Source organism: Brachyhypopomus gauderio, chromosome 3 (assembly GCF_052324685.1).
Source record: "Brachyhypopomus gauderio isolate BG-103 chromosome 3, BGAUD_0.2, whole genome shotgun sequence".
Taxonomy (NCBI): Eukaryota; Metazoa; Chordata; class Actinopteri; order Gymnotiformes; family Hypopomidae; genus Brachyhypopomus; species Brachyhypopomus gauderio.
The window spans coordinates 18,855,428-18,877,111 of NC_135213.1; the positions used below are offsets into that span (position 1 = coordinate 18,855,428).

Genomic DNA, 21,684 nt, shown 5'->3' on the forward strand with positions numbered 1-21,684 from the left:
AGTTGAATATTTAGGTCGTTTAGGGAGGGGAGGTGGGTTTTTTTTTGGACTCAGGACTGCTTGCGTTGCAAGTTCACTATGTTTGGTCAAGTGTGACAGCTGACTTCAAACCCGGGAGGGCTACAGAGAACCGATGTCTGCTCCTCCTGATCTCTGCTGCAGTGTGCTTAGTCTCCGCCCCCGGCGCCGTGTGGGACATCGTGATTGGTTAATTTTGTTGCGCGACTCATTGCGCCAATTCCCTTTTCACATTTCATGATCGCAAGGAAAGGATTGCAGTATATTTCATGTAGTCTAGCCATACAATGACTATTATGCATCAGTATATAACTGGGAGAATAAATACATATATAAAAGCACACTTTCTTAGGACTGGGCCTTATTATAACTGTAATAGGCACGCCTTTGTGGAGTGAGTGTGTGTGTGCTCAGAACATCGCAACAAAGATTGTTTTGTGCTGGTTTGCATGGTTAAAAGCTCTCTCATGAGCATGGCTCTTTGTTTACCTGTGTGCCTGCATAGTGAGATGCCATGTGTCCAATAAGCACTGTTCTTCAAAGCTCGAGTGTTTGCATCCAAGTTAAATATCAAAAGGAAGTAAATATGACTATATGGAGTCTACAATCATTCCACAATTTGGAGAGAATTCTTCAGTGAAAGTGAACCAGGGATAGTGAGCCCTTCCCCCACGTGAGCCCCGAATCGGTCTTTGTGCTCTAGCACTTTGGACAACTGTGAAAACATGCCCATTGAATGCAGCCATGATATGTTATGCAGGAATTGACTGAAAGTTGGTGCTGAAAGACTAGAGGCAGATACACTTGGCTGTCTTTGTTCTTCAGAGCTCTGAGCCCAGTATGGCTCCTTGACTTAAAATGCCCGACATGAAGCATTCTCCATATGAGTCATGTTTAACTCTCCACACCATGTTCCTTATTTCAACCGTTGTTGGTGTGGAACTTTCCATCCTGTTATCCTCTACTCTGTCCTGCTCCTGACCTCTGCTGCTGCTCCACGGTCCTCTCCATCCAGAACGCTCCCAACACGGTCCACTCCATCCGGAACGCCCCCCAACACAGTCCGCTCCATCCAGAATGCTCCCAACACGGTCCACTCCATCCAGAACGCCCCCAGCACGGTCCGCTCCATCCAGAATGCTCCCAACACGGTCCGCTCCATCCAGAATGCCCCCAACACGGTCCGCTCCATCCAGAATGCCCCCAACACGGTCCGCTCCATCCAGAATGCCCCCAACACGGTCCACTCCATCCAGAATGCCCGCCAACACGGTCTACTCCATCCAGAACGCTCCCAACACGGTCCACTCCATCCAGAATGCCCCCAACATGGTCCACTCCATCCAGAATGCCCCCAACACGGTCCGCTCCATCCAGAATGCCCCCAACACCGTCCTCTACATCCAGAACGCCCGCCAACACGGTCTACTCCATCCAGAACGCCCGCCAACACGGTCTACTCCATCCAGAACGCCCCCAACACGGTCCACTCCATCCAGAACGCCCCCAACACGGTCCACTCCATCCAGAACGCCCCCAACACGGTCCTCTACATCCAGAACGCCCCCAACACCGTCCTCTACATCCAGAACGCCCCCAACACCGTCCTCTACATCCAGAACGCCCCCAACACCGTCCTCTACATCCAGAACGCCCCCAACACGGTCTACTCCATCCAGAACGCCCCCAACACGGTCCGCTCCATCCAGAACGCTCCAGTGCCACAACACTGCCCACTCTCAATTGTCCCAGACACAGTCTACTTCGTCCAGAACACCCAAACATGGATCACTCTGTCTAGATCACCCACAGTCCACTTCCTCCAGAACGCCCGCCAACACGGTCTACTCCATCCAGAACGCCCGCCAACACGGTCTACTCCATCCAGAACGCTCCCAACACGGTCCGCTCCATCCAGAATGCCCCCAACACGGTCCGCTCCATCCAGAATGCCCCCAACACGGTCCGCTCCATCCAGAATGCCCCCAACACGGTCCGCTCCATCCAGAATGCCCCCAACACCGTCCTCTACATCCAGAATGCCCCCAACACCGTCCTCTACATCCAAAACGCCCGCCAACACGGTCTACTCCATCCAGAATGCCCGCCAACACGGTCTACTCCATCCAGAACGCCCCCAACACGGTCCACTCCATCCAGAACGCCCCCAACACGGTCCACTCCATCCAGAATGCCCCCAACACGGTCCTCTACATCCAGAATGCCCCCAACACCGTCCTCTACATCCAGAATGCCCCCAACACGGTCTACTCCATCCAGAACACCCCCAACACGGTCCGCTCCATCCAGAACGCCCCAGTGCCACAACACTGCCCACTCTCAATTGTCCCAGACACAGTCTACTTCGTCCAGAACACCCAAACATGGATCACTCTGTCTAGATCACCCACAGTCCACTTCCTCCAGAAAGCCCCAGAAACATACTGTTATCTCCGGAGCAGTCAAATTTTTCCAACATGGTTTTCTCCAGAACAATTGGACATTCCTACTACAGCCCACTCGCTCCAGAATGACCCAATGCTTCTGAAACAGCCCACTGCTATCAGAGTGACCAAACACTCAAAGTTGGCTGCTACAGTAACTGGGGTAGAGCAACTCCACCATGTGAAACTGCTCAGTGACTATGTGACTTTGGTAGGTTTCATCCTTTCAGAACTGCTCAGAAACCTTCAGTCCTTGTTCTCTCTCCCTCTCTCTCTCTCTCTCTCCCCCTCTCTCTCCCTCTTTTCTTGGCACACACACACACACGCACGCACACACACATCAGTGAACCACAGCACTTGTCTACTATAAGAATAAGCTTAACCCACCTGTAAATGATGCATGCGCTATTCCGGCATGTGTCACAGTTGGCGGTGTCCTGCCCGGTCCGATAGGAGAGCCTGGTGGACATGAAGAGACAGGGCGGGTGGTTACCGAGTGTGGCCAGCACACTCATGCTACCCCTAACCAACCTCAGCATACCGGATCCGTTTGTCCTTCCTGTCCTTTCCCTACTTCAGCTCGTAGTTTACACGCACAGACTCACAAATGTGAGTCACATTAGTATTTAGGCATCACGTTTGGAGGACACTGTTTTTGTTTGTGTGTGTGTCAGTGTGAGAGAGCAGGTGTGAGTCTACAAGAGATAATGCATGTAAACTAATCTCTCTTCTTATTTTGTCCCACTGTGAAGCTTGCAGTAACTAATGGATAATGATTTTGAGCCATTTTGCTGCTCAGTGCAATATGAATTAAACTCCCTCCAGTCTGTTCATCCCATCTGCGAATACCAGTGCTTCAGTTTTAACTCTTTCATGTAATCTCCCACACCTACCACACGACTATTGCTTTCACTATGCTGATGGGCCAGAGTTTATCAGACTTTAGGACCAAGATCAACTTAAGCTCTGGTCACACACACTTTTCATGCTTTTAGCAGCTTGACTTTGTGGGTGGTAAGTGTAGCACTGTAGGTTGAAATAAGTGCCATATGTGAATGTCAGTAAGATATGAGCTTGTCAACCTTTCTACTGATGGAGAGCTGAATTGTCATGTATTTGGAGCATGTCTTAAACGGACGGGTAGTTGTCACCTCGTCTAGGCACTGTAGAGTTGCACCCAGGAGGAAGGCTCACTGCAGTGGTGAAGGGGTGAACCACACGCGCTGACTCATCCTCACACCGTTTTTGATGATATGCATAATTTCTTTAACTTCTTTTTTGTGTGTGAGTTATTTAGTGTGTTTGCCTCACTCTCCTGCTCTGCAGTGTGTGGGTGTGTGTTTACCGAGCATGCTCTCTCCACTCAAACGCATACCTCACGCACCTCACTCACTACCTCACCTCACGCAGGCTACCATGTCTGGCTGGTGCCGACGGCTGTTAGCCGAGCGGCGTAACCCTCAGACACGTCTGCTTTGTGGTGGATAGACTGTCTGCATTGATTTCAGTAGTTTTGTTCAGGACCCATAAAAGCACATGAAAAAGCTGAGGCTTTGGTGTTGGCCATTAAATCTGATAACCATCCGTTGCTGTGATGGTTGTTGAACCATGGAGACCTTTTGACCTCTATGCAGCCTGCAGCTGAAAGGCCTGATCTCAGGCCTGTGTATAGCAATCTCTCACTCACACGCATTTTCATCTCATTTCTCCATCTTTCTCTTTCCCTCTCACTCTCCCTGAATCAGTTCTACTAAGTGACATGAATACAGGAAACACTTCCTGGTTGTCAGGCCCATTTCGCCGTTAATGACCCGACTATACTTGGTGTCACTCTGCTGTGGCCGGCCAGGGCTGCTCGAAAGGTCAACCTGCACAGCTCGCCCTCATGCAGATGGACAGTGGAGGCCATCTTGGCTCTAATGACTACATGTGATATGGTGGTTGCTGATGCATGGTTTTCTCCCCCACTCTCCCTCTGTCTACGGCTAGTTTCCAGAGGCTAATGGGGACAGTGATATATTGTGGTGCCATTCTAGGACCCAGGGGGGACAGGGCCAGTCTGACCCAGAGCAGGTCTCTGCTGCTGGAGATTAGCTCTCCTCCAAGGCAAACTGTGCCTTCCAGCATCTGTTTGGCAGGTGCTAACTATATGCATTTCGTAATACACAAACGGGCGATAGTAAACTCCAAGTTGTCCTCTAAACGGTTATAAGTCATCAGCAAAGTCATTGGCATGTTCATTACATTTGTCTTGTCCAGAAGGGTAGAGGGACTTGATTTCTGGGACATTTCAGTGTTTTTGCTGTATTAGTTTTCTTTCTAAGTCGGTGGGGAAAATGCGCCTTAACTGTGACGTGCCATGCAGAACAATACTCCAGGTCATAGTTTGTGTTCTGTGACGTGCCATGCACAACAATACTCCAGTTCATAGTTTGTGTTCTGTGACGTGCCATGCAGAACAATACTCCAGTTCATAGTTTGTGTTCTGTGACGTGCCATGCAGAACAATACTCCAGTTCATAGTTTGTGTTCTGTGACTTGCCATGCACAACAATACTCCAGTTCATAGTTTGTGTTCTGTGACGTGCCATGCACAACAATACTCCAGTTCATAGTTTGTGTTCTGTGATGTGCCATGCACAACAATACTCCAGTTCATAGTTTGTGTTCTGTGACGTGACATGCAGAACAATACTCCAGTTCATAGTTTGTGTTCTGTGACGTGCCATGCAGAACAATACTCCAGTTCATAGTTTGTGTTCTGTGACGTGCCATGCACAACAATACTCCAGTTCATAGTTTGTGTTCTGTGACGTGCCATGCACAACAATACTCCAGTTCATAGTTTGTGTTCTGTGACGTGCCATGCACAACAATACTCCAGTTCATAGTTTGTGTTCTGTGACGTGCCATGCACAACAATACTCCAGTTCATAGTTTGTGTTCTGTGATGTGCCATGCACAACAATACTCCAGTTCATAGTTTGTGTTCTGTGACGTGCCATGCACAACAATACTCCAGTTCATAGTTTGTGTTCTGTGACGTGCCATGCACAACAATACTCCAGTTCATAGTTTGTGTTCTGTGACGTGCCATGCAGAACAATACTCCAGTTCATAGTTTGTGTTCTGCCACTACAAAACCGGAATCCTTGCCAGTGAACTCTGCGTGAACCTCTCACTTTCTGCGCGCGTGTGCGCGCGTCTGTGTGTGTGTGTGTGCGCGTGTGTCATTGTCCAACGCAGCATCAGAAACACTACAGCAATAATTACACGGCCATGTTCCACCTATATTCATCTCTGTCATGGCACTGTTGTTGTTTGAATGTCTATGCTCGTGTGGAAAACAATCTGATGCAAAGGAATCCAGTGTTCTCAGAATTTACACTATACCCCAGAATTTACACTATACCCCAACACGAGTTAAAATGTTCTGCCTGAAACTCTTGGCTGTGTGAAGAACAAAGAATGAGCTGAAGGAAATAAACTTCACGCTCCTACAGGAATGGCCTCAAATCTCTTTGGGTCTCTTTTTTTTTTTTTTTTACGAGGGGTGTCTACTTATGAGTGCAGATTATGGTAGTAAACTTTGGTCAAATCCATATGGTTTCCATATCACTAGTCTGTAAGTTTTGTTTGGGTTCTAATTGCCATTTGGTTCTATTACGTGATGCTATTGTTCTCCAAGTTAATTAGCGTGACTTTTAATTAAGGTTTTGGCTGGTTGCCAGTGTAACAGTGTCCCTTTCCATCCTTGAAATAAAAAAAGTGTGTGGGGCTGTGTGTGTGTGTGTGTGTGTGTGTGTGGGGGGTGTTATGTGTGTGTGGAAGGTGTGTGTGTCTCTTGCTGCCTCACGTTACACTCCCATAACTTCCCACACCCTTAAATGATCGATGTTATCTTTTAATAGCACCTCTTTCCTTTAAAGTGTGCTCAAGCAGACCTTACAAAGAGCTAATTTCTCTCCAGAGACATTAAAGTCCTGGTGTTTTTGTGTGAGATCATTTAATTACTACGTCATGGCCAGTTGACAGCCAGCAAGCTGAACGTACCACTGAAGTATGATTTATGACTTGTGACACTGAAGGGGAATCAGGCATTTCACCACGCATTTGCTCAGTCTTCTGATTGTAGCGATAAGGAGTTAGGCCATTATACATGCAAATAAGCATGATTTCAGCTTACGAAGATTGAGGAGACAGGCGAATGAATTTTACCCCCCTTTCCCATTACTCAGATGAACACCTCCTGAGTTGCAAAGCAAGAAGTTGATTAATAAACCACATGCATATTTTAAATGCGATTTTAAAACCCAATTTGCTGAGATGAATTACAATGACTTGGTTTTTTTTATTTGTTTTTTTTTTTTTTTTCCCTCCAGAGGAAGGTTAGTTACAGACTGATGTCTGAATGAGATTCCATTTCTCCTACTCTCTTCTTTATGAAGACACCACAGAAGGTAACAGGTCTCATGAAGATCAGAGTCAGTGGCAGCAAACACGTTTGTGATGTGCCGAGACCTCTGTAGAAAACTTCAGGCTTCCTTCCGCTTTGATGGAAGAAAGTGCCCTGGTCACTTAATGCCAACTCTGCAGCTTTTGTAGGGTTCAGTTTTGTTTGTTTTTGTTTGTTTGTTTGTTTGTTTGTTTGTTTTTTCTCCTAGATCACACTGATGACACAATCACAATGTTGCAACAGGTAGAATAGGAATAAGGTGTGGGGGTCATTGGGGGTTCTCCAGATTCTTAAGCGGCAGGTCAAATGATGAGACGGTTCTGAAACCATATGTTGCTGGGGACAGTTAGATGGCAGGGCTTTACAGTATCACGCCAGCTGAACCCACATGAGAGCAGATCTGGGAACAGTTGGCCAGCAGGTAATCTACACGCTGTGCCTTCACACCAGCTAAACTCAATTCAGAAGTCGGACCACTCGGCTGTTCTGTCTTCTAATAGTTGCGATGTCTGTTGCGACATGCTAGTTCACAGTAGCGGAGGGGTGTACACTAAGCTGTTCTTTATGCCATCCTGTCATAATTGTCATTACCGTTTGCTTTGCTCAGGGGTGTCTGAGTGCTTCTAAAAGCTGTGTGCTTCTTTAATGTCATCTCTGTCGAGCGGGCGAAGCCGATTCCTCTGCAGCTGTTCGGGCTCGGGTCACTGGTCCGTACAGGCCGGATGAAGGGGCCTGTGCCAACCCGGGCTTCCTGAGAGGGAGCAGGTATAAAGGCTCGCCTCCGTGTGTGGTGTAAGATCAGTCCTGCTGCTTTGAGTCCTCAGCCACTGGGTAAGAAGCTGCGTGTAGGTCCCTCATCACCACTGTGAGATCAGGTGTGTTCATCACATGCTCTGTAGCGTTTAATCAGGTATCGCTTGTTTCATCTTGTTTTCATGTTTTGATTTACGTACTCCGTGTAATGGAGTACTTCTACTTTAAATGTTTAAGCGATTGGTAAAATAAATGTTTAATGGTAGAAGGTATATAAAGAGTCGTAAAGAGTTTATAAAGAGTCAATTTCCAAGGTGTCTAAGTCATATTAATGTGGACACGTACAGTTATATCTATTCTATGCAAAATCTTTGAAAACTAACCGTCTTTAGCTCTGCATTTCACTTGAACATTTTAGAGCTATTCTGGCTGGCTGTTGACTTATTGGACAGGTAATCTTTACTGCATAAAGGTTTTAGTGCATTAATACTTTAGCAAATTGGTAAAAAATTTGCTAAAGGCACCAAACCGCTCACCTTGAGATCAAAAAGACAGCATCATTCAACACACTCAATATCTTTAGGGAAATCTGATCGGAAGACAGTTGCATGCTGGGTACTGTAGTTTTCCATGACTTACCCTTCTCGGAGTGCTTCTCCTTTTTCCAGCTCCTGAATAACTCCTAGCAGCACCTTTATGGTTTCCTGGCTGGAGTTGATCATGTTCTCCATGGCTTGCAGCTGTGCTTTCACGTCCCTGTCCTGATGGACCGGCACGATCTGCTTGCAGGCTTCACTGTCCGTCTGCAGGCCTCCCGCCCCTGTCCCGCCCTCGCACGGGGGCGTCGGCATAGCAGCGGGCGCCGCGGCAACAGAGGCCGTAGCTTCCTCCATGGCCCGCAGGGTCCGGGCGGAGATCACGTCGGCGTGGCACTGCGCCCGCGTGGTGCAGCCGGTCCGGGGCAGCGTCTGGACCTGCAGTCCGTTTAGCTGCAGCTGCTGCTTGCGTTTGTTGCGGGCCGACGGGCTCTCCAGGCACTCCACCTGCGTCAGCGAGTTCCACGCAATGGGTCCCGTCACCTTGGAGGCGGGGTCCGCCGGGGCCCCGCCCTCGACTCCTCCACCCCCGTCCTCGGAGTTGAGCAGCTGCCTCTCCCCCGCTTGCTCCGGCGAGCCCGAGTCGCTCTGGCCGCTCTTGCGGTGTCTGCTCCTCACCGCGCACACCTGGTAGTCCGGTTCCTGGCCGTCGGGCCGAGTCCTGTCCGCGCAGTCCCCCCCGCGCGGGTGGTGCTCTATCGTGGCCACACACTCCCTGGTGTGTAGCAGGGCCCTGGTCTTCCTCACGCCGCACGCCCGCTCTGCCCGCTCTGCCCGCCCCCCTCCCTCAGCCGCCTTCGCCCTCTTCACGTCCACCACAAATCCGTCATCCTGGTCCTTGTAGCTCTCCACGGCGGCCGCGTGCTTCACCGTGTGGCTCTTCTTCCTCTCCAGCGGGAAGGTCTGGTACCGCTTGCGCAGGTCGGGCGAGGTCTGCACGCCCGTGCTCTTGGTCACGTTGGGGATGGACCTGCGGGCCGGCACCGTCATGTACTTGCGGTAGGCGGCCTGGTAGGGGGCGTGGGCCCCGCCCCTCGCGGCCGCCGCCTGCTCGCTCTGCGCCTCACAGATGTCCTTGAAGCGCACCTGCAGGGCTTTGTTGCGTTTGCGCACCTGCCGGCTTCCTTCCGACGGGTCCTTCACCTCCAGGGCCGTAGAGGGCGCCGCCTCAGAGTCCGACTCAGAGTTGGTGAGCATGCGTTTGCACACCTCTTTACTCACCATAGTTCCTGCCAGTGATAAAAAATAGGCTAGAGATTAATGTTGAATTAAAGTTGAATTGAAATTTGAGTTCAATAGGAATGTTCATAAATATTGTGTGTGTATGAATGAAGGTTTTTGCACTGGAGTTGTCGTGTCACGTCGAGGACCTACTCATCCTGCTGCTTTACAGCTGCTTCCATTGTCTGCCAGCACCTGGCAAAATTCGAAGTGGTCCTGTGTGTGTGTGTGTGTGTGTGTGTGTGTGTGTGTGTGTGTGTGTGTGTGTGTGTGTGAGCGCGCTCTTCCCTCAGCCTCATCCTACTGACAGTAATATTGATGACGCTGATCTCAGAAGTGTTGTCTTAGCCTGTGACTTGTTTGTCATTGACTGTTAATTGCATCTCTTAATCTGGCGCCGCTTTCTGAAGTGTATGCAGCACGCTGGGAGAGTGATGACAGGAGAGGAGCTACTAGCAGAGCCCCTGTACATACATCAGGGAGAGAGGGAGAGAGGGAGAGAGGGGAGGTAGTGAAGCAGACAGGAGGAAAGAGGGGAGGAAAGAGAAAGTTGGAGAGTGAAAGAGGGGTGAAGGGAGTAGTGGGGGAGGGGGTGAAGGGAGTAGTGGGGGAGGGGTGAAGGGAGTAGTGGGGGAGGGGGTGAAGGGAGTAGTGGGGGAGGGGGAGGGGTGAAGGGAGTAGTGGGTGAGGGGGAGGGGTGAGGGGAGTAGTGGGGGAGGGGGAGGGGGTGAAGGGAGTAGTGGGGGAGGGGTGAAGGGAGTAGTGGGGGAGGGGTGAGGGGAGTAGTGGGTGAGGGGGTGAAGGGAGTAGTGGGGGAGGGGGAGGGGGAGGGGGTGAAGGGAGTAGTGGGGGAGGGGTGAAGGGAGTAGTGAGGGAGGGGGAGGTGTGAAGGGAGTAGTGGGGGAGGGGTGAAGGGAGTAGTGGGGGAGGGGGAGGGGTGAAGGGAGTAGTGGGTGAGGGGGAGGGGTGAAGGGAGTAGTGGGTGAGGGGGAGGGGTGAGGGGAGTAGTGGGTGAGGGGGTGAAGGGAGTAGTGGGTGAGGGGGAGGGGGTGAAGGGAGTAGTGGGTGAGGGGGTGAGGGGAGTAGTGGGTGAGGGGGTGAAGGGAGTAGTGGGTGAGGGGGAGGGGGTGAAGGGAGTAGTGGGGGAGGGGGAGGGGGTGAGGAGAGTAGTGGGTGAGGGGGTGAAGGGAGTAGTGGGTGAGGGGGAGGGGTGAGGGGAGTAGTGGGTGAGGGGGTGAAGGGAGTAGTGGGGGAGGGGGAGGGGTGAGGGGAGTAGTGGGTGAGGGGGTGAAGGGAGTAGTGGGGGAGGGGGAAGGGGTGAGGGGAGTAGTGGGTGAGGGGGTGAAGGGAGTAGTGGGGGAGGGGGAAGGGGTGAGGGGAGTAGTGGGTGAGGGAGTAGTGGGGAGGGGAGTATTGAGGGGACAGTGGTAGTGGGGAGGGGGTGAGGGGAGTAGTGGGTGAGGGAGTAGTGGGGAGGGGAGTATTGAGGGGACAGTGGTAGGCATCTGTCTGATGACTTGACAGATTCAGGCGGCTGTTTTGCCTGAGTAGCTTTCAGTTATTAATCTGTTTATAACAGACAATGCAAATACTTAAAAATAAATGTGTGAAAGTTAATTTCCCCTTATTATTGTCTGAAGACAATAAAATACCTAGGCTACGGTGGACTGGACTTTGCCACTGGACTACTAAATTGCCGGGTAAACTCTCCACTCTCTTTTGGCCACAGACGGAGTGCGAAGGACACACGTGGGCTGATTGCTCCCCGAGCTAACACACTCTAATAGACTGCAATCTCCCTTTTGGGTTAGCCCCTGATTTGCCTCAGAGAAGTCTTACAGCTATGTTCCTCGGGACTAACAGGTCGGCCATTTTAAATACTCTGCACACTATTGTATTATGCCCATTACCTTTCATTCACTCATTCAATAAGGGCTCAGAGGGGGTGATGGAGGGGTGGAGGGAGAGAGAGATGTGGTAAACGAGTTGTGACAGGTCCTCAGTGTCTCTAGGCCTGCTCTTTCATCAGATCAATCTCATCTGGTGATATCATTAACAGCCTGTGGCTCTGTGCTTAGACAGAGACCGACCAGTGGACACACACACACACACACACACACACACACACACACACACACACACAGAGCGACTTGTCTATCTTGCCTAAGTGCTAAATATACACAGACACAGGTAACTAAAGGTTATTCAAGTTGAAAATAAATTTATAGTCGCTACATTTACAGTTATGGTGTTTAGAAGACATTCATATATGGAGGGACATCAAGAGCGCTGTCATCTACTCACAGAACGCATCCTAACCATTTCAGTCGTTAGTGGTCATTAAATGAGTGAGTCTGTGTTTGGAGATTGCTGTCCAGAAGAGCTGCTGTCTGGCAGCCAGGACAGACGAGAGTCTTCTTGCTTGACGTCCATGAGGCTTGAAGGCTGGTGTTTCATGCTGAGCCGTACTTGAAGTTCTAAAAAGTGCTGGAGGCTTCGATCGGGCTGGATTACCCATGCTGGTTTACCGATCCCCATCTCTTCTGAAAGTTGTGCTATGAATTATTCAAAGTAATAAAAATATTATCTTTAAAAAAAAACACTAGTTGTGGTCCTCTGGCTGGGAATGTGCTTTGCTAATGTAGGCTGGATGATGTCACTTCCTGTTTCTGTGATTTGACCGAGCTGGCAAGGTGACAAGCAATAGACACTTATGCCCTGTGTCCTTCGTCATATAGACAGTCATCAAAAGGAGCTGATTAGAAATAAATGGAGTGGAATATGGGAGTGCAAGTTGAGCCCCGTTCACGCCTGATATTATCACGCGGCCGACCGTCTACTGCTGCTACCGGCATAAGCAGAATTTCATTTGGGGTCTCCCATACCACCACCTCAGCACCAAATTCTTATGTAATGAATAGGCTCGTCATACTATCTTGGTGCTCTTGGGAGCCCCCTGGTGGCGTGGGCGCCATAAGCAGCCACGTAATTCGAGTACTCCCTGGGCCGGCTGTGGCCAAGATGCTGTCGAGCCATGAAAATGCCAGACGGGAGGCTGACCGCCTCAGCCGTGCCCTAATAGGCAGTACTTCCCCAGTACGGCATGTTCTGGGACACCTGTGAAGCCTCTTCATTTCACCATACGTTCCTCACTGAGGCTGCACAGCTGAGTGGGTTTAACTCTGCTGGTCTGTTTAGACCCCGGTGTGTGTGTGTGTGTGTGTGTGTGTGTGTGTGTGTGTGTGTGTGCGTGTGCGTGTGCGTGTGATAACTGCCATCTCCCCACAGTGTCTTTGTTCCTTCAGACAAACTGCTGGCGTCCAGCAGGCACTTCCGCTTTGTCCGAACCGTCCAGACCTGTTCAGATTAGTCCCCCCTGCCTCGACGACCTGCTCCAGGCCAACGATTACAGCGAGTGTTTCATTTAACTACCTGACACAGCTGCATTCCCCTCCCTCTCTCCCTCCCTCTCTCCCTCCCTCCCTCCTCTCTCCCTCCCTTCGGCAGTCTGAACGCATGGGCCACTGAATCTGCGTTTTCATTCAACTCCCTCTCCCTTTCTCCAACTTCGCTGCCAAATAAGTGAGCGGACTCTCAAACTCATCTGAGAACCAAACATGGCATCGTAAGTCACGCCCTGCCCGGCGCCCTCTCTCCTCCTCTCCCTCACTGTCTCTGATGCTCTCTGACCAAGCCTCTGTTTCTTTACACCTTGCTCTCCAAACCAAAAACGACCACTCAACACATTCCCTGTCTTCTAAGCAGAAAAGAGCGCTTGATGTATGACTCTGGTCTGCTCCTGGAACTGATTGAATCCCCCTGATGATTAATGTTTGAGAAGCTCGTGGTTTGATTACTCTCGCCTCTTTTTATAGCCAGTCTCCTTGTGCTGGAGTCCATGGAGCCTCACCACAGAGTGCTGGGGTGATTCCGTAGAGTGGGCGTCCCTGACTTATCATAAAAATGGACAGAATGGTGAATGAAATGTATGAGCTTAGACCATTTCTATACAGGACAGTCATGTAGATCAGCGTTCTCCTCTAATGTTCATTCGATGTGTACAGAATATACTTCTCATTCTGGGACGTTCTCTCTTTGACAGGGTTCCCACGTTTTAGTGAGTGAAAGTCACAGGAAAGTCAGGTAATTTGCATTTGACTTTGATTGGGAACCCTGACTTGAAGGTCAGTAAAGCAGGACTCTGCGTGTGTCTGGGATTCAGTGGGCCATGCACCGGTTTGTGGGGGAGTCCTCGCATTGCGGCAGCGTGACGACATGCTTCACATCTGCTGTGGAGCAGGGAAGCCCTCTCTCCCTGAGTATCTGGAGCAGCTTGTGCTGAAGCAGCTGGAGTGTCCAGTTTGCTGTGCGCATCTCCACGCAGGTCGCGCTAATCCGGCTTTGGCTGTAGTCTTCTCTACCTGCTCAGCTGGTGCTGTTCTTTCACTGCGATTAGTATTGCTTTCCAGTCATCCAGAGAGGGGAGGGGAGGTGAAAATTAAACATGAACGTATACAAGGTTCCTGTTTGCGTTGGAGATTATATGTTTGTGAGAGAGACAGGAAGGACGATGAATTTGAAATGATGTAATACTGTAGAGTGTGTGGGAGGGGGGACTTTGTATGACAAAACAATCATTGTTATCTCAACACACACACAAACACACACACGGTTGATGCGTTCTCTGAATCATTAGAGTGTCAGTTAATCACTCTCTGTGGTCAGATTGTGGTCAGACTGAGTCCTGTCTACCGTGGTGCATTAGAGATGTGTGGTAAGGAAAGGTGGGCTGATCTACTCTCATGCTTCTTCATGATTTTAGCCTGTGATGTGAGCTGTCTCCGTCCGTCCTTTAAATGTCATCTGTCAGTAACGGTGTGTTTAGGTGGAATGGGGCTTTTGTGTGGGCAGAAATGGAGGACACGCCCTTCCTCAGCAGGGCCCCTACAGACCTGTCTGAACCTCAGCGCGATGCTTTCACAAACGCGTTCAAACATCGTATTCGTGTCTCATCTCCCTCACAGAGCAGAAGACGAAGAGTTAAATCCACACAACTTTCATTCGTAATAGTTACACAATAGGTACACAATAGCACAATAGTGTGTTTATCTCATCGTCTCTCAGGCTTGGCTGATTGCTGCAGGTCAGGGGGGTGGGGCTTGGCCCGGGGGTGGGGCTTAGCCCTGGGGGGGTGGAGGTGTAGGTGATGGTCAAGTTGAGATTAGACTGTCTGCCTGAGTTCCACTGTTGAATATTAAAGTATGTCTCGTGTGTGGAGAGATGGTGTGTAATGACGTCTGAGTTCCACTGTTGAATATTAAAGTATGTCTCATGTGGAGAGATGGTGTGTAATGACGTCTGAGTCACTGTGGAATAGTGCGCTAGCTCCGTGCCCTGCGTTGTGTGCGCACACATACACACAGCTGCAGTGGTGCTCAGCAGCATTTGAATTCAGCTGCAGTCTGAGAGGACATCTCAAATATCCTAGTGTAATGTTTTGCAGGATTTTTATTTATTTATTTTTATTTTTTTTTGCTGCAGTTTCTAAATAGAAAACAAAAAACATATGGATTTCACCTTTTCTGGGCGGCAACATGCCGCCACGTTTTAGCTTAACCAATTACATGTTCTCCCACTAAATCAGAAGCTCTCTGATGTCTCTCTGTCTCGCGCTCTGTCTCTCTCACCCATTCCTCCACATCTCTCCCTGTCTCACGTGATCAGCTATGAGGTTCTGAAATCAGATGGGTAAAGGAGTTTTCTCTCCTGCTGTCTGTCTGCTCCACACCGAGCCGTTCCATTAACCTAACGAGAGCGAGCCGGAGATGAGCATGGATAACGAGACGCAGGGAGGCAGATAATGGCGAGAAGAACTACAGAAGGATAACGAGAGGTAGAGTGATGCAGGAATGAGAGAGGGAGTCCATGCGGGTGGGGTGGTGGTGTCCATGCGGGTGGGGTGGTGGTGTTCATGCGGGTGGGGTGGTGTCCATGCGGTGGGGTGGTGTCGTCCATGCGGGTGGGGTGGTGTCGTCCATGCGGGTGGGTGGTGGTGTCCATGCGGGTGGGGTGGTGTCCATGCGGTGGGGTGGTGTCGTCCATGCGGGTGGGTGTCGTCCATGCGGGTGGGTGGTGTCCATGCGGGTGGGGTGGTGGTGTCCATGCGGTGGGGTGGTGTCCATGCGGTGGGGTGGTGTCGTCCATGCGGGTGGGGTGGTGTCCATGCGGTGGGGTGGTGTCGTCCATGCGGGTGGGGTGGTGTCGTCCATGCGGGTGGGGTGGTGTCGTCCATGCGGGTGGGGTGGTGTCGTCCATGCGGGTGGGGTGGTGTCCATGCGGTGGGGTGGTGTCGTCCATGCGGGTGGGGTGGTGTCGTCCATGCGGGTGGGTGGTGGTGTCCATGCGGGTGGGGTGGTGTCGTCCATGCGGGTGGGGTGGTGTCGTCCATGCGGGTGGGGTGGTGGTGTCCATGCGGGTGGGGTGGTGGCGTCCATGCGGGTGGGGTGGTGGCGTCCATGCGGGTGGGGTGGTGGCGTCCATGCGGTGGGGTGGTGTCGTCCATGCGGGTGGGGTGGTGTCGTCCATGCGGGTGGGGTGGTGGTGTCCATGCGGGTGGGGTGGTGTCGTCCATGCGGGTGGGGTGGCGGCGTCCATGCGGGTGGGGTGGCGGCGTCCATGCGGTGGGGTGGCGGCGTCCATGCGGGTGGGGTGGCGGCGTCCATGCGGTGGGGTGGCGGCGTCCATGCGGGTGGGGTGGCGGCGTCCATGCGGGTGGGGTGGCGGCGTCCATGCGGGTGGGGTGGCGGCGTCCATGCGGGTGGGGTGGCGGCGTCCATGCGGGTGGGGTGGCGGCGTCCATGCGGGTGGGGTGGTGGCGTCCATGCGGGTGGGGTGGGGCTCTGGCTCAGCTTTAAGACTAAACGAGCAGAACAGACGTGGCTCCTCTGAGTCTCTTTGCTCTTGTAAGCATTAATGAAAGTAACTACAAACTTTTGCTTTTGCCTCTAATTTTCCATTGAGCTGCTGATTGAAATTTAGGTGACAGAATCAAGCATCACCGGCTCGTCTGTGTTCTTTAAGTCACAGTAAATATGACTGAGATGTTGATTTAGTTTGTGATCTGTATTTTTCACTGGAGATTTAGACTATATAAACTCTCTTTAAGACTGGAGTCTGTGCACTGTGTATGTCGGTGATGATGAGTCTGAAATGAACTAGCCCCTCCCACTCCCACTCAACTGTTAATTGGTTGCCATTGGAAACCAGCTAACCACGTTCCTAATGTGAATTGGTTCTTGTTCTTTGGTGGAGAAGCACATGTTGAAGGAGCTGCAGTCTTAGCCTGGGTTGGCCTGTCTCTCAACACATAGCGTACATGCATGTTAAGACATGGGCCTGTGTTCTTGCGTGCGTGTGTGTTTCTTGTGGAGCTCCGAGACATGCCTGAAAGTCCCTCGTTAGCCAAGCTTCTGGTTCATTGAGAAACCATGCAGGTGATTGTACATAAGATGCGACTTGTTGGTATTTGGATGGCAAACCCTACAGCAGTCAAATTCACAGTGTTTTTATATATATATATTCAGGGGACAATAAATAATAGGAAATATTCTTAAATAAAACTGTTAGGTTTAGTGCTTGGATCCAGCTCTTGGAGCTGAGCAGTCTGGTCATCACAGCCCTGTTGTTAAGGTTAGGGGGCACAACTAGAACAGAGAAGGCTCCCAGTTTAAGCCCCACTACTGCTGAGATGACACTCTTGGGTCCTTGAGCAAGGGCCCGGAGCCTCGGTTGAAGTCATAATTATAAGTTGCTTTGCATTACATCCTCAAGTAGATCTCCATCACTCTAGTACTCGTTAATCTTTTTTTATGTAAAATTATTTAAAATAACATTTTAGCAAACTGTAACCTGACCTGAGAGTTTACTGGGTATCAGTGACACTTAAAAACTCAAACAGTAAAAGTCTTGCCTCAGCCCTGTAGATGTTTCCTGGTCTGACTATCACCCTCGTGTTGGTTCAGTGACGTATAACAGATTCACTCCTCATCCCTAACCATTTATCTGGGGGAGACGGCAGGTCTGGGGGAGACGGCAGGTCTGGGGGAGACGGCAGGTCTGGGGGGAGACGGCAGGTCTGGGGGGAGACGGCAGGTCTGGGGGGAGACGGCAGGTCTGGGGGAGACTGCAGGTCAGGTGTCTGAGCTGTGCTCACCAGCTGCTGTGTTAAGAGATAGCACAGCTGGCTTCCAGCTCGGTCTGGAGGCCATTTCACAGTGTTGGAACCGTTACCAAAAACCAAACCCACCAGTGCCAATCCTATTCTACTGATGCCAGATGCTTGGATGTGCATTACCACACACACACACACACACACACACACACACACAGACACACACACACACAGTACAGAATGGTCTCAGGTGTGCTTCATAACTCTTTAGTATGCCATGTATCTATCGGGGTCTCTCTCTCTACATAAGGCTGTAGGCAGAGAACAAGGCTCTTAATAAATAAACCCATTACCACATGAAAGCCTATGTCTGGCCAGGGTGGACACATCAGTTTTGTGTCGGTGGCTGTCCTGTGTGTGTGTGTGTGTGTGTGTGTGTGTGTTGAGAGAGCCCTCAGCATGGAGGTTGCCACCGTTTCCTGTTGTTATTCAGTGGTCCTCGTCTGTGTGCTGTTAAGCTGCTTCCTGTACACTAGGAGAGTCGTGCCCTCTCAGTTAGAGCTGCACAGTCCATACAGCACCACACAGCATCTCCCACCCTCCTCCATCATTCTTCTCCTCTAAACCCCCTGTCCCCATTTTCTGCTCTGTGTGTGCCTCACTGTGCCCTCCACCCCCCCTCCCCAGCTGGGGCCGATCGTATTGGAGCTGTGAGGTGAGAGGTTGAATGAAGGAGGGGCGTTAGGCAGAGGGATCTCGGTGACAATGGGAGACTGAAAGAGGGAGTGAGGAAGTGTGTGTGTGTGTGTGTGTGTGTGTGTGTGTGTGTGTGTGTGTGTGTGTGTGTGTGTGTGTGTGTGTGTGTGTGTGTGTGTGTGTGCCCATGCCATTGTAAAATGTGTTTGTACTGTACTGAGTGTATCTTTATGGAAGATGTGTGTGTCTGTGTGGGTGGAACATAATGTTTGTGCGAGTGTAAGGATTTGGACGGGGGAGGGATTTGTTGTTTTACTAGGGAGAGCACACTGGATCACAGCAGTGCATTAATCTAGATTACTTTTCACTTAAAGATTGTTCATCAGGACTATGGATACTGGCAGACAGCTGCAGCCACACACACACACACACACACACACACACACATGCACATACGTAACCATAGATGAGAACACGTCCTCAGCCTGCCTGCGTTTGCTTTTATTCTCCTGTATTACACTTAATGCCACTGTGTTCCTCTCTGACCAACTCCTGCTCTCTGCAGTCCAGGACAACTTGATTCAGGGTCATTCCAAAGGAAAGGAGCATGCTCTGCATCTCAACAAACGTCTTCCATAACGATTAGATCAAAACCAGATCTGTGGTCCAGACCCTGTCTGTGAGCACCGCAGCACCGAGCCTGCACACATTCCTCCAGTCTGGGGTACTCTCTTATTCACACCAGCGTGATGAGTGTCGCCAGGGCGACAGTCACGCTCGCAGTGTGAGACACGCGTTGCTCCCGACGACCGATCCGCAGCCCGGAGGAGGGAGCGCTCGCGTTTCCAGCTGTCACATCTGCTCATGGGAACCACACGTCCCCGTGGCAACTACAACTACCAACCCCTCCAAGTGCAACAGGAGTTTGTGCTCAGTCAAGGCCCACACACCGGTCACTGGACACAGGACACGCATGTGCTGGTGGACCAGAGAGGAGGGAAACCTCCACCTGACACCTCCTATCAAAACATCTGCTGTCTGTCTCCTCTCGGCTGTCTCGTACTCCAGAGGACAGGGGAGCAAAGAAGGTGAGATAGGAGTGAAGAGGAAGAAAAGGAAAAAAGGGGGTGAAGGAGAGATGAGAGAGAGAGAAAGAGAGAGGGAGAGAGATGAGAAAGACACTGTGTGTCACTCACCTCCAGATGCAGGTCACTGATGGTGCAGAGACGGAGTCTGCTGCTCTGACCAGAGCATGTCCCCTGCTGTCTGCCAAATGCCCGGGGCTTCAGTGCAGGAGTCTGGGTACGGGCAGAGGGCATCAGAGGAGAGAGGGCAGGTGAGAGGACGAGAGGGGGGCAGTAGGCACTGCCATGCTGGACACTGCTCGTCAGACACGGGCAGCTCGATGGTCACTTTCCCTCGACCGGTACACATCCACAGACGGAGAGAGATGGAGAGTGAGATGGATTCCAAACGGGCAGAGCGTTCCCAAAACCGCCCCCCACCTCCCCCGTCCCCTCCTCCAGCGCGTCTACGCGACCCCGGCCCGTGCGCACGTTCGCCGGCACGCACACACGCTCACGCACGCGGCCGCTCTCACTCGCACACACGCTCGCTCACACGGCCGCTCTCGCTCGCACGCGCGGCTGACGAAGGACGCACGGCGCGGGTCTCCCGACTTTCGGCGACGGCATTTGCTCGCGCGCGCGAGGACCGCTCTGTGGCTGCAGCGCCGTGCTCTCGGAGAGGCTGTGTGTGCGTCTGTTTGTGAGAGAGAGAGAGAGAGAGAGAGAGAGAGAGAGAGAGAGAGAGAGAGAGAGAGAGGGAGGAGGGGGAGGGAGTGGGGGAGGGATGAGAGTGAGAAGGAAGGAGGGAGAGAGGGAAGCGTGCGTGGGAGGGGAAAGACTTTGCCGGGAAAGTCCAGCTCTCGGTGGTTAGGCTGGCGAACTTGTATATCTGCAACACGCATCTGCTAATCTCACTGACAGTGAAACAGATACTCCCCTCCTGACAGACACACACACACGCACAGAGGTCAATGAATTTATGATGGAAATGATTGAGTGGGTTTTGCGTGTGTGTGAAGACTCTTTGTGGATCTGAGTTTGCGTCTGCAGGCGTGACGCTGGTGTCTGCTTCTCCTGCTCCCTACCAGCGTTTCAGCCGCTTTAACATGCACTTCACAGCTGAATTATTAACGCGGACGGGTGGTGCGCTCCGGATAGCGCCTGTTCGTGGTTTTTTTTGCCCTGCTGCTCGCTGACTGGGACGTTATCCGTGTTCGCTGTTTTGCCGCAACACTTTTGGACTACTGCAGAAGTCATCAGGTTCATCATTAGCCTCTTTTTCAAAGTCAGTGCGTACATGGAGAAGCTTCGTAAGGCACAGCGGTCCCCCTGGCTGGGCCCCGCTGCTCCGGCTCCTCACTGGGGTTCTGCTTGTTGATCTGTTTATATGGAAGCTCAGTGCTAAAGCGGGGAAACCCGTCGCAGTGAATCACTGGAACTCTTATACGTTCTCCCCAAGAGCACTTTTGCAAATTTACATTAAGTTCGTCATTTTTCTGCCAAATCCTGACAGCTACTGAAGGATGGCCCCGCCTCTCACATCCTCCACTGGTGACTAGTGTCTTTAAGAATGGAGCTGAAGCTTCTCTCCCTCACGTTAGCTCCTCTGTGCTGCAGGTGAACGAGTGTTAGCTATGCTTCATGTCCCGCAGGTCCCCAGACAGGACCGCACTGCCCAGCCTGTAGAGCAGAGTGGATAAACTACCTCTGAATTCCTCCTTCTGAGACCCTTTCTTCTTTGCTCGCATGACACTTTAGATCCACATCTAAGGATGCATCTTTTAAACCATGTTAATCCTGTTTTTTTTCCTATTCACATATATGTGTATATATATATAATATTCTTTTGTAATAATAATGATATTATGATGGTAACTGTGTTGAGGTGATGGATTTGTTCTCATATGCACTTTAACAGAAGAATGTCATTAACCTTGCGACGTCTGTGCCTGACATTTCTGCTGTATCGACTGCCGCTTCAGTTGGCGCGCTCGTTTTTAACCCAGACCTGGCGGTTTGCCACCCCGCCCCTGGGCTTTGGGTTGTCTGCCATATGGTAAACGCTAATCTCTACCTCCTCGTCAGTTCTCACCCTCTATCTTCCACTTCATCATTGCCTTTTCCCCACAGTTACAAAAACAGATACTTTTAATGCAGTTCTATGAATGTGTCAAGGTTTTGTTTGATGCATGGATGTGTTTATATAAGACATTGATCCCATCTGCTCTATACAAAAGCAATTTATTATGCCCAAATATGTGCC

The 21,684-nt window shown here is 51.1% G+C and overlaps 2 protein-coding genes across 4 annotated transcripts in view; one reads left to right on the forward strand and one right to left on the reverse strand.

Annotated features, from left to right (window-relative positions):
* Positions 1-19,841, reverse strand: part of insyn2a (inhibitory synaptic factor 2A) — a 31,092-nt gene extending 11,251 nt beyond the window's left edge. For both annotated transcript variants that reach the window (XR_013130020.1, XM_077000006.1), the window contains exons 1-3: positions 19,551-19,841; positions 8,311-9,496; positions 2,850-2,921 (exon numbers count right to left, since the gene is read on the reverse strand). Coding sequence is in view for 1 of the 2 variants with exons in the window: in XM_077000006.1 (XP_076856121.1) it covers positions 2,850-2,921; positions 8,311-9,491 (1,253 nt within the window). In the remaining variant the exon portion in view is untranslated. The remainder of the gene's footprint in view (positions 1-2,849; positions 2,922-8,310; positions 9,497-19,550) is intronic.
* The window catches only part of dock1 (dedicator of cytokinesis 1), a 196,447-nt gene that overhangs the window by 92,088 nt on the left and 82,675 nt on the right, over positions 1-21,684 (forward strand). The gene's annotated exons all lie outside the window — the stretch shown is intronic.